This window comes from Lithobates pipiens, unplaced genomic scaffold (assembly GCF_037356315.1).
Source record: "Lithobates pipiens isolate NorthernLeopardFrog02 unplaced genomic scaffold, aLitPip1_a1.2 Scaffold_3, whole genome shotgun sequence".
Taxonomy (NCBI): domain Eukaryota; kingdom Metazoa; phylum Chordata; class Amphibia; order Anura; family Ranidae; genus Lithobates; species Lithobates pipiens.
Genome location: NW_027507790.1, coordinates 19818661 through 19835361, shown reverse-complemented (window position 1 = coordinate 19835361; position 16701 = coordinate 19818661). Strand labels below are relative to the sequence as shown.

The following is a 16701-nucleotide window of genomic DNA, read 5'->3' as shown; positions in this document are numbered from 1 at the left end:
TGACTTTGCAATATTTGCCCACTCTTTACCCCACAGATTTTCAATCGGATTCAGGTCTGGGCTCTGGCTGGGCCATTCCAAAGCTTTAATCTTCTGGTGAAGCCATTCCTTTGTTGATTTGGATGTATGCTTTGGGTCGTTGTCATGCTAAAAAGATGAAGTTCCTCTTCATGTTCAGCTTCCAGCAGAATCCTGAAGGTTTTTCTCCAATATTGACTGGTATTTGGAACTGTTCATAATTCCCTCTACCTTGACTAAGGCTCCATTCCAGCTGAAGAAAAACAGCCCCAAAGCATGATGCTGCCACCACCATGCTTCACTGTGGGTATGATGTTCTTTTGGTGATGTGCAGTATTGTTTTTGCCTCAAACATATCTTTTGAAATGATGGCCAAAAAGTTTAACCTTGGTTTTATCAGACCATAACATATTTTCCCACATGAAAATTTAGCCAAGCTTAGATGTTTTTCTTCATAAGAAAAGGCTTTCTTCTTGCCACTCTACCCCATAGCCCAGACATATGAAGAATACGGGAGATTGTTGTCACGTACCACACAGCCAGTACTTGCCAGATATTCCTGCAGCTCCTTTAATGTTGCTGTAGACTTCTTGGCAGCCTCCCTGATCAGTTTTCTTCTTGTCTTTTCATCAGTTTTGGAGGACCGTCCAGTTCTTGGTAATGTGCCAATTTTCTCCACTTAATGATGACTGTCATCACTGTGTTCCATGGTATATCTAATGCCTTGGAAATTCTTTTGTACCCTTCTCCTGTCTGATACCTTTTAAAAATGAGATCCCTCTGTTTTGGAAGCTCTCTGCGGATCATGGCTTTTGCTGTAGGATGGGACTAAGAAAATGTAAGGAAAGATCTACTAGAACAGCTGAATTTTATTTGGGGTTAATCAGAGGTACTTTAACTACTTAAGGACCGCCCACCGCAGTTGTACACTGGCTGTTTGAAGAGGAATACCATTGTTCTGACAGCAGATATCTGCCATAACCCGGTTATCCTCTTAAAGAGCGGACAGTCCGCTTTCAGATAAAATTTGTCTCATCGGTGGATTTGCTACAAGATCGGAGAGGCCCCTCCCGCCATGCTACGGTCGTCTACGCCACCTACCGGGGCCGTCGGTAGGGGCAGAGACGATCGGATCCTCTACCCTTACAGGTTGGATGCCCCACTCGGCTCCACACCATTGGATGGAACATCAAACGTCACTTCTGCCCAATGATCTTAAAGGGGAATTTTTTTGTAAAAAAAAGACAGACATTTTATTTTTTATTTTTGACCCCAGATCTCACATTTAAGAAGTCCTTTCATGCTTTTTTTCTATTACAAGGGATGTTTACATTCCTTGTAATAGGAATAAAAGTGACCCCATTTTTTTTTAAAGGACAGTGTAAAAATAGAAAAAAAAAAGTAAAATAAATAGGAAAAACTGTTTTAAAAAATTTAAAGTGCCCTTGTCCCCCCGAGCTTGCGCGCAGAAGCGAAAACATATGTAAGTTGCGCCTGCATATGAAAACGGTGTTCAAACCGCACGTGAGGTATCACCGCGATTGTTAGCAATAATTCTAGCACTAGACCCCCTCTGTAACTCAAAACTGGTAACCTGTAAACATTTATATATATATATATATATATATATATATATATATATATATATATATATATATATAAAAAAATAATTAATTTAAGCCTATGCAGATTTTTAAGGGTAAAAGTTTGTTGCCATGCCACGAGCGCATGCTTTTGAAGCATGAAATGTTAGGTGTCAATTTACTCGGCATAACATTATCTTTCACAATATAAAAATAATTGCAACGACCGCCATTTTATGCTCTAGGGTGTCTGAAAAATAAATAATTATAATATATATTTATATTATGTTCTAACAAATTTTCTAGCAAACAAATAAATAAAATAATTTTACCTTGTAAACACTGAGTCTAAAAAATAGGCCAGATCCTCAAGTGGTTAAACGATGGCTGGTGTGTAATGACTCCCATTTAACCACTTAAGAAATGGAAGGATTTTCTCTCTTAATGACCAGGCCATTTTTTTGCGATACAGCACTGCGTTGTTTTAACGGACAATTGCGCGGTTGTGCGACACTGTACTCAAAACAAAACTGATGTCCCTTTTTTTCCACAAATAGAGGTGTCTTTTTTGCCGATATTTGATCACCTCTGTTTTTTTATTTTTTGCGCTATAAACAAAAAAAGACTGACAATTTTGGGAAAAAAAAAAAAAAACAATATTTTTTGCTACAATAATTATCCAAAAAAAAAAAAAAAAAGTCTTACGCAGTTTAGGACAATATGTATTCTTATACATATTTTTGGTAAGAAAAAAAATCGTAATAAGCGTATACAGTATTGATTGGTTTGAGCAAAAGCTATAGCGTCAACAAAATAAGGGATAGATTTATGGCATTTTTATTAATTTTTTTTTACTAGTGTAGCGCCGGCTCCTGAAGAGCACGTGCTATGTGTTTTTGAAATTTAAAGTTACACCTAAACTGCAGTTTGGTTTGGGTATTATTATTCCAAATTTTGACCACGCCTTAGTCTGACTGGACTAAGGGGTGTTCGGCCTGACCATAGGGGGCGCTGTCTCCTTTGGTAGGCATGGAAACACAGTCTGGTTTGGTGCTTTAAGGTTACTTTCTCTCGGAGCCAGCCCAGTGGGAGTGTCGGTCTTGCTGTATCTTCTGAGAGAGGGTACTTAAGATGCGGATGTCACGTTGTTCGAGGTTCCGGTCCAGAAGTATGTTCTGACTCCATGGTCCTGGTCCTCCTGACCAGCCCTCAGAGGCCCTCGTGGCCTGGGGTGCGGATCCATCCATTTCCGAGTCTCGGGGCCGGCTAGCCTGAGGTGCAGTAACTGGAAGGAGGGTTCCAAGGTGGTCCGGTGCCGTTTCAGTTTTGGAGAGGCCCAGCAACTGAGAACGCAACCAGCGGAGGACATTTCAGAAGAGGGCCACGCACAAGGCTGGCTGCTCAGCAAGAGCCTGGAAGCTAAGCTGGAAAGGACACCAGGTGAATCCACGTTCGTATGGTGGCACCGGACCAGCTGCGAGGTACTGGTACTGTATGAGAGTTCTCTAATTTCATCCTTCAGTTACAACCAAGTCTGTGAGAGAGACTTTTGATTATAAGTTCTACAACCAAGTCTGTGGCAGAGACTTTGCTTTATTCGAATCACCTGTCGGTTGCTAAATTCACAAAAGGGGGATTTATCCGATAGTTGTAATATCCAGTTGCGAATGGCTCTTCCCTGGATTGCATAGAGAGAGACATTCAAGTGTCAGCAGTTCCAAGAGTACCCGAGCTTTTCTACCTATACCCTCTATTCCCTACTGAGAGACTGTTTTGTTCAAAGCTCAGTGCTACACTAATAATGGCGGTGATCAGTGATTTTTTAGCAGGGCTGCGATATTGCAGCGGGCCACTGACATTTATACAGAGATCAGAGCTAAAAATAGTCACTGATTACTGCATAAATGTCACTGGCGAGGACGGGGTTAACACTAGGGGGCACTCAAGGGGTTAAATGTGTGACCTAGGGAGTGTTTCTAAATGTGGAGGGATGGGACTGCCTGGAGATGGAGACCGATTGCTGTTCATTAATCAGTATGAACAGCAGATCTGTCTACTCTCTCCTAACAGAATGGAGATGTGTCTATTTACATTGACAGATCCCCATTCTGTCTCTCTCGGGAGCGATTGCGGGTGCCAAGTGGACATCACAGCTGCCGGGTACCCGCTTTTAAAGCACCCAACATACAGCTACGGCAATTCAACAAGGGGAGCCCACCTGCCACAGTTATACAATATATGTGATTGCTTAATTCTAAATCCAGTTATAAGAGGGTGTGCACATTATTTTAGTTTCTTATTTATACTCCCACCCCCTAAAATATTTCTGTTTTTATTAATTGAGTTGTACAGTTATTAGCTCACATTAAAGATGGAAAAAGTTCTGAAATTATTTATCTTTGTCTCATTTTTTTACATCACAAAAAACCTGACAGTTTAATGGGGGTGCATAGACTTTTTATATCCATTGTAAATACCGCATGATTATTGGAGTTAAAATAACTAATGTGGAATTTAACTCATGAATGTGCAATTCACAAAAAAACACACATTAAACTTAAATTAAATTAAATTATACTGCATGAGTTAATTTTTTTTATTTTGCGATATTTAACATATTTGCACTTTATGTTACCACAGATGGGCTGCAGCAGGTACTGAAACATTTAGCAGTGGTATGCCTACCCCTGCTAAATGTGACAGTTCAGCTTAGAGTTGCTGGCTGTTGAGGAACCAGCACCCGTCGGCGTTAACCTGTAGTGAATTGACCTTTTCCATAATCACATGAGATATGTGGGTTAAATGTGTAACATGACCCAATTATCTCATGCAATATCCTTTTGTGAATTGTCCGCAAACAGATGTAGCCAGAAAAGAGATATAAACAGTGGCAGGTAGGCATGCATAGACAGACAAGATAGGTAGATAGATGCTAATACTTACATGTGAACAAGATAATAGCTCTTTCATAATGTATGTGTCATAAATCTGTCGACTTCTACAAAGGCGGTCCTCTTCTGAATCCAATTTCTCATACTCTTTTATCTGAAAAAGCAGAAAGGTAATGTATAATCTTTGTTATTCAGGAATACAAAGTACCTTACTTGGATAAGGCCTCACAGACATAAGCTTAGATGCAGGAGTACATCTAATGCTGGTGTTATTTTTGGGATGTTTGCCTTATGGCTTTCTAGCACTCTTTCCAGCAGAGGGGGTAAGCAAAGCCGTAGCCAGTATACAGGAATAGATGTGGCCTTAATATTGCATTGCACTTTTTTTTTATGGGGCTTGGCTGCTTGAGTCCATTGACCTTCAAAAGGCCAAGACAATGAGTCCTTTAAGTGTAGTACATTTTCAACAAGTACATGCTTTGAGATCATATTGCAATGTTTATTTTAAATTAATTTTTGATATGTTTCACATTTTCACAAGCTCACTCATATGCATTTTTGTTACCGTATTAAACATATGCAGATTAAATACTAAGTTATGTGGCTCATCACTCCTAACAGACGTTGACATTATTAGCTACAAAGGGAGTACTCCGTTTTCAATGAGTCACCCATGTCGTAGCCTTGCATTATCAGAAGAAGCAGTACAGCAGAACCACTGTGCAGCAAGGCAAAGCATAAAGAAGAGCCTGCATAAATCAGAAAATATGGTAGACTCAGTGCACACGTAATTACAAATTATATCTAAACCATGAGCATGTATTGCATCAAACTAACCTTTAACTTTTTTTTTAAGTTCACTGTTCAAGAAATTCAATTCTGTGTCTAAATCAAAGTAGGCAACGTATATTACGTTGCATTAGAACATTTAGAAGTCTTGCAAACCTTGTGGAATGTCTTGGCAGCCCTGTTACAAAAATGGTGACTTAATTTTCTGAAACTGTATTTGGGCCCATCCCCTCATCTCTTATCCTTCACTACTGGTCACTGAGGTCACTCATCTCAGGTATGTACCACTAGTGAGCTGTGGGATGTAAATATTTTACAGTGAAAGCCTTTTGCTGCACTGGTGGGTCTACAACCTTTAAATTATATAACCAATATAAATAATTGAATAATATAAAAATGAGAATGCTCAAAAAGTGAGAACATGCAGAAACCCATTGCAGCCAAACATATACATGCTTACTAATGTTTATATTACAGAGTCCAGTTAAAGTACTCCCATTTACTCTTTAAATATAGGCTATATCATGGTATTAAATATGATCCATGTTAGCTGTCCATACATAGGAAAACTAGGCCCGTGTTCCTGGCAGTACTGGCCCAAGATTCAATACATCTTGCCATCCACAACAGCCATATAGTAACCATATGGACACCTGATGTCTCTAGTTGACTTCCATAACATGCTGGAAACAATAGATGTCCTTTTGTGAGAACCATATCTCCTCCTAGGTGAACCTCACTTCGCCAAATATTTTGTACTGAATTATTTAACATTCAAGCAGATGTTTGTCAGCCTCTAAAGTAAGAAAAAAAATAAAAGACTATAAACAAGCTGCATACTATCAGAGGAGGTCAACAGTGATATTTCTTAGTTGGCAAAGAGCCCGTTTATGGACATGTACTCAGCAACCCTAAGTAAATAAGCTATCAAGTAGGCCAAGCTAAGTAGTGATAAGTTCAGAATCATACAATGAATGAAGAAAACCTGAAAACGATATTTTAATATCCAAATACGGACAATTATAGTGAATGAAGATATAAGCTATTTGCGGCTACAGGCATTAAGGTAAGTACCTCAGAAATTACACAGCTACTGTATCAATGCAATACATTAAGGCCGAGAAGCCTGGGAATATTCCAGTCCCCAGATCTCTTATTTCTGACGCGGATGCTTTCACAGATCTAGTGCCAATTATAACAATCACAGTCAGCTCAATACCCCATTTCTTAATCTCAAAGCCCTGCTTTTCAAACTCTGAACTCCATGTACCACAAACTGACAATGCATCTCTGAGACACAATTTGTAAACTTCCAGCCTCAAGCACCATCCCTCCAATGAATCAGCCAAGCCAACAAAATGTTATGTCTATAGATTGATAATAATAAAGGCAACATATACTGAACAAAAAAAAAGTTGTGCTACGATTGCTGACTTGTTACTAATTGACCCAGTATGTATGCAGAAAGTGTTACTAAACCCACAACAGTAAAATCAGTCTGTATATGCAGTAAAGCATGCTTGTTCTACTCACTGTGGAACCTAAGGCGTTAATGCTCTGCATTATGTAAAAAGGCTGTTTGATCCTGTCTTCTCTGATCCTCTCCTTCTTGAATTGCCCCCAAAACATGTCTGGATAAGAGTTAGTGGAGTCAGTCTGCATATACTCAGTTTGGTGTGTATTGCTATGGTCTTTTTTTCTTGGGAGAGTGCATATGATCGCCACAGGGCCAATCAGCACTGTCCAGAGGGTCAGGGGTCCTGCATCCTGATAGGACAGCCAATGCAGTATAAAAACACCTCCTATACGTTTTAACCAGGCACTGATTGAAGTCACAAGACTGCTATATACTGTTGATAAGAAAAGGTATTTAGCGGTTTATATTTACTAAAATATTTGCATTTCCATGGTCTGTGTACTATGGGAGACCAGCTATAGTGAATACAGGGTCCTGGATTTAGGAAAACCAAGTTAGCCTAAAGTCTGAACTCATGGCCTATTTGTTTAAGTCAGTAGCTCAGAAAGTTTTGAGGCCATCAGATAAGCATCACAGCTGGAAAGCCAGAATTTGCTGAGGGGGGGGGGGGGGGGGGGGGTCAGTAATGGCAGCCTATATATTTCTTTCAGCACATTTCCTTTAAGTATCTTTTACTGTCAAGCTCATACTGGGATTTCCTTGATGACAACTAGGAATGAGCTCAGGTGTGTTTGGATCTTGGTCTGAATACACCTAATCTATTCTGCCAGGAAGTTGTCACTGCACACCGCCAATCATAAGCGGCCAAGGCATTCCCTGCCGTGCAGCCACATGTATATAGAGGGTGTGTATACATGCGGCTGTGGATTTGTGAATGTTATGATTGGCAGTGTGCAGTAACAGCTTCTCGGCAAGATAGCTCAGTTGGGTTTGAATTAGTCTCCGAACACACCTGAGCTAACCCCTGATGACCACAAAGTTAAAGCGGAGGTCCACCCTAAAGTGGACCTTCCGCTCATCGGAACCCTCCCCCCCTCTGGTGCCACAAACGGCACCTTTCGGGGGGAGGGGGGTGCAGTTACCTGGATAATCCAGGTAACTGCACCCACTTCCGGGATAGCTCTCTGCGGAAAGGGGCGTAACTTTCGCCCCTTTCCGCAAGTGCCCGCCCCTTCCCGCAAGTGCCCCGCTGCCTGCTGGGAAACACACAGATCCCAGAGGCAGCGGGGAGCGTCCTTATTGCGCAGCGCGATTTGCGCATGCGCAGTAGGGAACCGGGAAATGAAGCCGAAAGGCTCCATTTCCTGATTCCCATACCCAAGATGGCGGCGGCAGGACCCGACAGGCGACCTAGAGATCGGCTTCGGGTGCCGACATCGCGGGCGCGCTGGACAGGTAAGTGTCACTATTTTAAAAGTCAGCAGCTGCAGTATTTGTAGCTGCTGGCTTTTAAAAAAAAAAAAAAACGCGGAGTCCCAGTGGACTCCCGCTTTAACTTAAAATCTAAAGCTGTACAGATAGTTTCATTGTGTCCAAATCATAGGGTGGCCCAGCTTTTCATTCTGTATAGGGTCTATTGTGCCCCTGAATTTTTGCATAAAGTAGGCCATAGAGATAACTCTTAATGTGCAAGATTTGATCAATCTCTTGGCTCCTTTTATTACATCCGTTTTGGAGATGTCATTATTGGCAGGAGGTGTTAGATACTGTATACGGCTCTGCGTTGACTTTAGACCCTGTCCTATGCCTATTGGGGTATGCAAACTCCAACAACCTGAACTATAACCAGGTATTATCTATTGCAAGATCATTTTTTGTGGCACTCAAGTTGGCAGCTTCCTGTTTGTCTAATTTTCCAACCCTTAGAGACTGGATACTGGAAATGAATAAACATGTAATGTTTGAGAAGTATACGTTCAATGTAATGCATCTCAAATCAGAAAAAATCTGAAAAAAATGGATGTCCAGAACCTAGAACTTCTTGATTTAGAAATTGCCTAGGCATTCCACAGGCATATATTGCAAGACTAATGCTGTTACGTTTCCTTCTCTTATTTTGTTATGCCAATCCAGTGGGTTAGACAGATAAGGTGTAGAAGGCTCGATTAAAAACAAGCTCCAAAAATGCCTAGGCCTCTGACCATTTAGTTACTTTATATTTAATTTCACAATACAAGTATTTTTTTTTTTTTTTGCACAATCTGTTGCATTTCTGGCCATGTTGAGGGACCACTAATGTCAGGGCCGATCCTGGGTGGGTACACAGGGTGCACCACGCCTCAGTGCTGTAATCTGCCTCTAGAAGAGGGGCACCAAAGCTGATTTCACTGGTTGCTCACTTCACTTGCTAGAATCGCCGGCCGCCCATCAGACAGGGAAGGCCGCGGCCGGCCCAGCATTCAGAGCGTGCCGCCTGCCGCCCAAGTATTCTTTGCATGTTGCCTCTGCGGCTAGTGAACAAGTTCTGCCCACCTCTGCCATGTTATTCAGAAAGCGTGGCTCAGAGGGAGTGGAGCGGACTGGAAGCGTGCCTCATCTGAAGTACTCCTGAAGAGAGAACGCTGCTCAGCTGCAGCTGCCTGCCTTGCTGTAAGTCACAGTGAGCGCCTCACTGTTCCTGCACTGCACCAGGCCGGTCAAGGAACTTGGAGTAAGTTGTTGTGCCCATTAAAAGCAGCCATTGTGCCCAAACGCCACTGTGCCCTTCAAAGGCAGCCACCGTGCCCATCAAACGCAGTCACTGTGCCCAAACGCTGACACTGTGCCCATCAAACACAGCTACTGTGCCCTGCCTAAAAGCAGCTACTGTGACCATTAAAAGCAGCCACTGTGCCCATCAAATGCAGCTGTGCCCATCAAACGCAGTGCCACTATGCCCAAACGCAGTGTCACTGTGCCAATCAAACACAGTGCCAGTGCCCAAACGCAGTGCCACTGTGCCCAACTGCCCACTGTGCCTATAAAAAGCTGCCACTGTGCCCAAATTCTGCCACTGTTCCCAAACGCAGCCACTGTGCCCATCAAAAGCTGCCACTGTCCCCATCAAAAGCTGCCACTGTGCCCAGCCTAAAAGCAGCCACTGTGCTCAAACGCAGCCACTGTGCCCATCAAACGCAGCCATTGTGCCCATCAAATGCAGCCACTGTGCCCATCAAACGCTGCCACTGTGCCCATTAAAAGCTGACAGTGTGCCCAAATGCTGCCATTGTGCCCATCAAATGTAGCCACTGTGCACCTCAAACGCAGCCACTGTGTTCCACCTAAAAGCAGCCACTGTGCCCATTAAAAGCAGCCACTGTGCCCATCAAACGCTGCCACTGTGCCCATTTCAGAAAAGGGGAGGGGTTAGTAAGATAACCACGCCCATGAGGGGGCGCCAGAAATATTTCTGCACCCAGGCACCTGTGACCCTAGGATCGGCCCTGATTAATGTGAGTTTGTTTTGCAATCTTCTTCCCAGGGATTCACAAATTTTTAAATGCCTTGTGCAGAGAAACACAGGACATAAAGAAAATGGAGGGGTTAAACTGCTTCTTGTTACATACAGAGAAATCTTACTTTTCTATTGTAAAATAATATTGAAAATGGTTCATTCACTAAAACACTAAAAAAACAGGAGCATTTCTAAAGATTTCATATAATCCAATGAAACGTGTAGCTGTTCACCAACGTACTTTTCCCAACTACTTTCAGATCAGAAGCCATCTACCGTATATGGCTTCAGGCAGTACATATGTATTTAGATTATGTAACGTCTGGCTGTACTGATGTGGATTCAGCCATTCACAGATTTCTAAATTTCCGAAATGAATGCGAGTTCATTATGATGGAAGAAGATCTGTGCATAATAATTACCTCTAATGGACAAGCAGAAGATTATAGGCAATATCCTACCTGACACAAAGCTTTGCAGGCCTTATTAATACCAAGCAACATTATAATCAGCTAGACACAAATGAACTTGCTAATCATTCTTCTGTTATGTATATGGAAGCTCAAAGCAGCTCGGGTTTAATAAAGTACAGTAGATGATATGCCAGATTAATCAAATTTCCAATAGCCAAGAGAAATGCATGCCTGTATACTTCATGGTCCAGATACAAGGGTCAAGTACATCTGGAAATAGGTACTAGAAAGACTGCTTGCTACTCGCATTCACAGAAAAAGTGTAAGTTCAGTAGAAATAACAGTTTGGCTTATCCTTGTCTAACGAATATATTAAAACGGCAGTGCATAGTTTATAATGACCTACAAGTGAAACAAAGTCAAATGTAACCTCAGGATAGTCACCTCACATTCAAAATTCCTAGTAAATTGAAGGAAAAGCCTGCACGTTACAATGGTATTTCAAATAAAACTATTTTGGCATGTTTGGAAGTGAAAGCCAGTATACCACATTATACACAATAATTACCCTACAGGGAGAAACTAACAGGCATTCTCAATTATTGTGCACATTCCACACAGTAGGTCACAATTACCAACAGTAGCATGGCTTTTGCACACACATTTTTGATGTAGACATGGCTCATAATGCAAAGCAATCTCTCTCACTCTCTCTCCATAATATATATATATATATATATATATATATATATATATATATATAGTTATAGTTGTGGACATTTTTATTAATGTATGTTGTCAGGTGTTCCCCAGTGTCAGTTTTGCAGTAATACGCTCACATATAGACATTGGTGGAAGACCATTGGCTGCGGAAACCTTCCCATGGACACTGCAGATCTGTTTGCTTATTTTGGGATGTTCGTTTATGCCTCACCAAGAGACTGGCCACCACATGGGGACTGAATTAACACTCCTAGCAAACATATCTGCGTACATGGGAACCATAGCATAACCATACAAAAATCACGGCCCACTGAGCCATGATAGAGTACGGCACGCATCATTGGTAGCAGTGGGAATGTGCACCCGATCGTGTTCAGAGCCATGTAAGTAGTGTTCAAATTGTGAGACACTTTGTGTCTCACAAGAAGCTTGTCACATGGCTCTGCACACAACCATCTGCACATGTCACTACTTGCATTCTATTTGAATATATACATGTGTGTGATTGCTTCATTTGATAGAATACAAGTGTCTGATTGGCTGATTCTGAAGCCACCTTCTTTTGTTATTCATGTTTACAGTATAAATAAAAGCAGCATATCATGGTAGACAGGATTTTGCTAAGCTCAACATGATACCAGGGTCTGTCTGTGTTACTTTGAGATAAACAAGCACGCTTTCCCGACATTATACAAGAGAGCTATGATTGTGCTTATTAGCATATGGAATTATTTGCTTATAGGAGAAGCTTTAATTAATCCACAACAGATGGCGGGCCAGAGATTTCAGAGCCAACAGAACTTTCTTATCCAGCGGACCTCGAGGGGGAAGGAGGATCTAGAACCAGATCAGCAAAGGCCGGCCTATGGTAAGACAACCATACTTCAAGTTTTTCGAACATTTTTCTGTGTTCGGGATTTCAATTTCTCTAAGTTCTGTTAGGCAAAATATCCTTTTTTTTTTGTCTCTTTCTGTATAATGGCAGGACTTTGTAGATAATATTTTTGTCATTGGAAGTAGGTCTATTAATTGGGAGAGTGCCTATATTTAAATCCTCTATAGCAGTGGTCATCAACCCTGTCCTCAGTTTGCAAGATAACTGAAATACATCACAGGTGATATCATTTGCTACTCAGTGATTGCAGCATTCTAGTCTGCATCTCCCCAAGGTAATGCATAAAACCTGGCCTGTTCATGGGCCCTGAGGACAGGGTTGATGACCACTGTTCTATAGGTCCCATTTAATACATACCTAAAGTGAATGTGGTGTATGACTGAGCAGGCTGATAAGTAACTGTATGTTGTGTATGACTGAGCAGGCTGATAAGTAACTGTATGTTGTGTAATAAGTTTGTGATGTATATGAGAAATAGAAATGTATGAATTGTAATTACCTATGTATGGGACAAGTAGGTTGCATGAGTTGTGTAGATTGTTTAACTAACTCAAGATACAGATGGTTTGTATTGAAGTAATTTTGAAAGCTTTTGAGTTGCCACATGTCTGGGTTATCGCCATATGAGGTTTGTTTGGAGGTCAACCGAAAACAGGGTTGTACTTTCCTCAGCAGCCATCGCCGACATTCTCAGCCGATGGGGTAGATGCCGTCACTGTAACATGAACTTCAAAAAAGGCCACCACAGGGTTCCCAAGTCCCTCCTGGACCCTGACACAATAACCAGTTTACATTCTTTCCAACTAAGGGCCTGGGTCATTGTAAAGAAGCTTGATGGACGAGACAACTGGATCCATGCCAGCCACTGCAAAGAGCTGCTCAACTACATCAAATGATGAGGAGTATATTTGTTTATTTATATTTTTAGCTTAGTGTATTCTTCACCTAGCTAAGAAAGCGTACGGGACCAATTCCTGGGTCTACGCTAAATCTCCACCGAGCTTCAGTACCCCAGCGATGACAGTGGTACATGCTATATATGATGTTCATATTGGTATGAGGAGTTTTGGAAAACTAGTAAACTCCAAACAGACACTTGTCAATAGAACTTAACAATACATTTCTAGAAGGGAAAATTTGTTATATTTTGTGCAAGTGTACTTCAACTTTAGTTTGGTACTTATATGGGTCTACAGCTTATAAGGTAACTCCACATAATGCAAGAGGTTCATGTGTCCTGGTGAAACCCGTCCCAGAATCTTATGTTGCAGCCGATCGTGAGGACCTGATGGCGTGAGAGAAGGTAAGAATGGCAGGGACAGCTAGAAGGGCATTGTTCACCAACCCCGACCAGTTCTGGGCATGGTTTCCTGCTTGTACAGGGTGGGAGCTTGAGCTTATGAAACCACTGAACAATTTCTCACTCATTGTGGATGGGATGTTCAATTAAACTGTTGAAGCCACAAGGAAGATCCCACAGGAACATAGGCAGGTCAAAACCCTAAAAGATGGCCCATGATTATCTGTTTGCATCCAAGAGGGGTTTCTGTGAATTCGTAGGTAAAGATTGGTGTACCTGGATCTGGGATATTAGTGACAATGTTCAGGACCATATGGATAAGGAAGGATCCCTGCAAGGCAAAAGTAAAGCTATAACTAGTGAAGGTTTGACTCCTTTTAAGGGTCTAACAATCTTTGGGGATTTATTTTTATTTTTCAGCGGATCATGGTTCTATATGCCGTGATGAGGTGCTACTGTTGTCTGATTGGACGAGTGAACAGAGCCCGAGCAGATGACCACATCTTACTTGCTGAGACGAGAAACCCCGAAGCCCAAACCACATTTAAGACACAGAGGAACCGACCGGCTTTCATGTCCACCTCTAAGTCATCCCTCCTGAAGAACAGAGTCTACATGTCAAGCTGTGTTATGAACTCATATGGACTGTAAGGACTGATTCATTTCCAGGTGTAAGTAGAAGATCAAGATTCATCGAGGAAATCTGCACATGTCACTACTGGAATTCTATTTGAATATATACATGTATGTGATTGGTTCTTTTGAAAGAATACACGTCTGATTGGCTGATTCTGAAGCCACCACCTTCTTTTGTTATTCATGTTTACAGTATAAATAAAAGCAGCATATCATGGTAGACATGATTTTGCTAAGCTTAACGTGATACCAGCATTTTTGTGTCACTTGGCGATAAACAAGCGTGCCTTCCCGGCATTATACAAGAGAGCTAAGATTGTAATTATTAGCGCATGGTATTATTTGCTTATAGGAGAAGCTGTAATTAATCCACAACTATATTATATATATATATATATATATATATATATATATATACACACACACACACACACACACACACACACACACACACACACACACACACACACAGTATCTCACAAAAATGTGAGTACACCCACACTCACATTTTTGTAAATATTTTAAATCTATATATTCATGTGACAACACTGCAGAAATGACACTTTGCTGCATGAGTGTGCAGCTTGTATAACAGTGTAACTTTGCTGTCCCCTCAAAATAACTCAACACACAGCCTTTAATGTCTAATCCACCGTCAACAAAAGTCAGTACACCCCTAAGCGAAAATGCCCAAATTGGGCCCAAAGTGTCAATATTTTGTGTGGCCACCATTATTTTCCAGCACTGCCTTAACTCTCTTGGGCATGGATTTCACCAGAGATTCACAGGTTGCAACTGGAGTCCTCTTCTACACCTGGTGGATGTTAGAGACCTTGCGCTCCTCCACCTTCCATTTGAGGATGTCCCACAGATGCTCAATAGGGTTTAGGTCTGGAGACATGCTTGGCCAGTCCATCCCCTTTACCCTCTGCTTCTTTAGCAAGACAGTGGTCATCTTGGAGGTGTGTTTGGGGTTGTTATGTTGGAATACTGCCCTGTGGCCCAGTCTTTGAAGGGAGGGGATCATGCAATGCTTCAGTATTTCACAGTACATGTTGGCATTCATGGTTCCCTCAATGAACTGTAGCTCCCCAGTGGCGGCAGCACTCATGCAGCCCCAGATCATGACACTCCCACCACCTTGCTTGACTGTAGGCAAGACACACTAGTCTTTGTACTCTTCAACGGTTGCTGTCACACATGCTTGACACCATCTGAACCAAATAAGTTTATCTTGGTCTCATCAGACCACAGGACATGGTTACAATAATCCACATCCTTAGTCTGCTTGTCTTCAGCAAACTGTTTGCAGGCTTTCTTGTGCATCATCTTTAGAAGAGGCTTCCTACTGGGACAACAACCATGCAGACCAATTTGATGCAGTGTTCGACATAAGGTCTGAGCACTGACAGGCTGACCCCCCACCCCTTCAACTTCTGCAGCAATGCTGGCCGCACTAATATGTCTATTTCCCAAAGACAACCTTTGGATATGACGCTGAGCCTGTGCACTCAACTTCTTTGGTCGAACATGGTGAGGCCTGTTCTGAGTGGAACCTGTCTTGGTAAAACGATGCATGGTCTTGGCCACCATGCTGCAGCTCAGTTTTAGGGTCTTGGCAATCTTCTTTTAGCCTAGACCATCTTTATGTAGAGCAACAATTATTTTTTTTCAGATCCCCAGAGAGTTCCTTGCCATGAGGTGCTATGTTGAACTTCAAGTGACCACTAAGAGCACTAACACCAAATTTAGCACACCTGCTCCCCATTCACACCCGAGACCTTGTAACACTAACAAGTCACATGAGGGAAGGGAAACTGGCTAATTGAACATTTTCACATAGGGGTGTACTCACTTTTGTTGCCATAGGTTTAGACATTAATAGCTGTGTGTTGAGTTATTTTGGGGGGCAGACAATTTACACTGTTATACAAGCTGTACACTCACTACTTTACACTGTAGAAAAGTGTCATTTCTTCAGTGTTAAACAAAGATTCAGGGGGCACACCCTAAAAAAATGCATTAAAGATGGTGCAGCCATAAGACCATACAGACAGAACAAACAAAAGATTACAGTGCATGCATACAAAATTTACATTTAACTCCTGCAAGACTATTTAAAACATCTGAGCATATTCATAAAATATGGGGATTTAGTTACACCATATGGCCATATAGTGGTAAGCCCACTACTACATCAAAGTACCCTATTAGTGGGTCCTACACTATCCATAGAATGACTGAGCCCCTAGTGCTTATGGGGGGCTCAATGGGACAGTGCAGAGGGCTGTATGCCTTCCTTGGTTCTCTCCCCCCCCCCGTTCTATTTTAGGTTGCTCCAGGTGATGGCAGGATGTAGAGCGGCATAGCAACGGGTCCTGATTGGTTGAATCAGGCAGGATTGAGCTGGGCATTGGTTATAAAAGCCGGCGGCTTTCGCACTCCGTTCACCAGCCTGAGGAGATCCCACTGAAGACAGAACCCCGTGCTGCTCCAACCCTCCCTCCCTTATATATAATAATGGAATCTTGTCATGAGTTTGT

At 42.0% G+C, this 16701-nt stretch overlaps 1 protein-coding gene and 1 long non-coding RNA gene across 3 annotated transcripts in view; one reads left to right on the top strand and one right to left on the bottom strand.

Annotated features, from left to right (window-relative positions):
• GRK3 (G protein-coupled receptor kinase 3) overlaps window positions 1-16701 on the bottom strand; it is a 415982-nt gene that overhangs the window by 134692 nt on the left and 264589 nt on the right. For both annotated transcript variants that reach the window (XM_077461358.1, XM_077461359.1), the window contains exon 4: window positions 4545-4646. In XM_077461358.1, the coding sequence (XP_077317484.1) occupies window positions 4545-4646 (102 nt within the window). The remainder of the gene's footprint in view (window positions 1-4544; window positions 4647-16701) is intronic.
• Window positions 11960-14405, top strand: LOC143939954 (uncharacterized). Its single transcript, XR_013263764.1, has 2 exons — window positions 11960-12195; window positions 13943-14405. It is a non-coding gene; the product is annotated as an uncharacterized LOC143939954 (long non-coding RNA).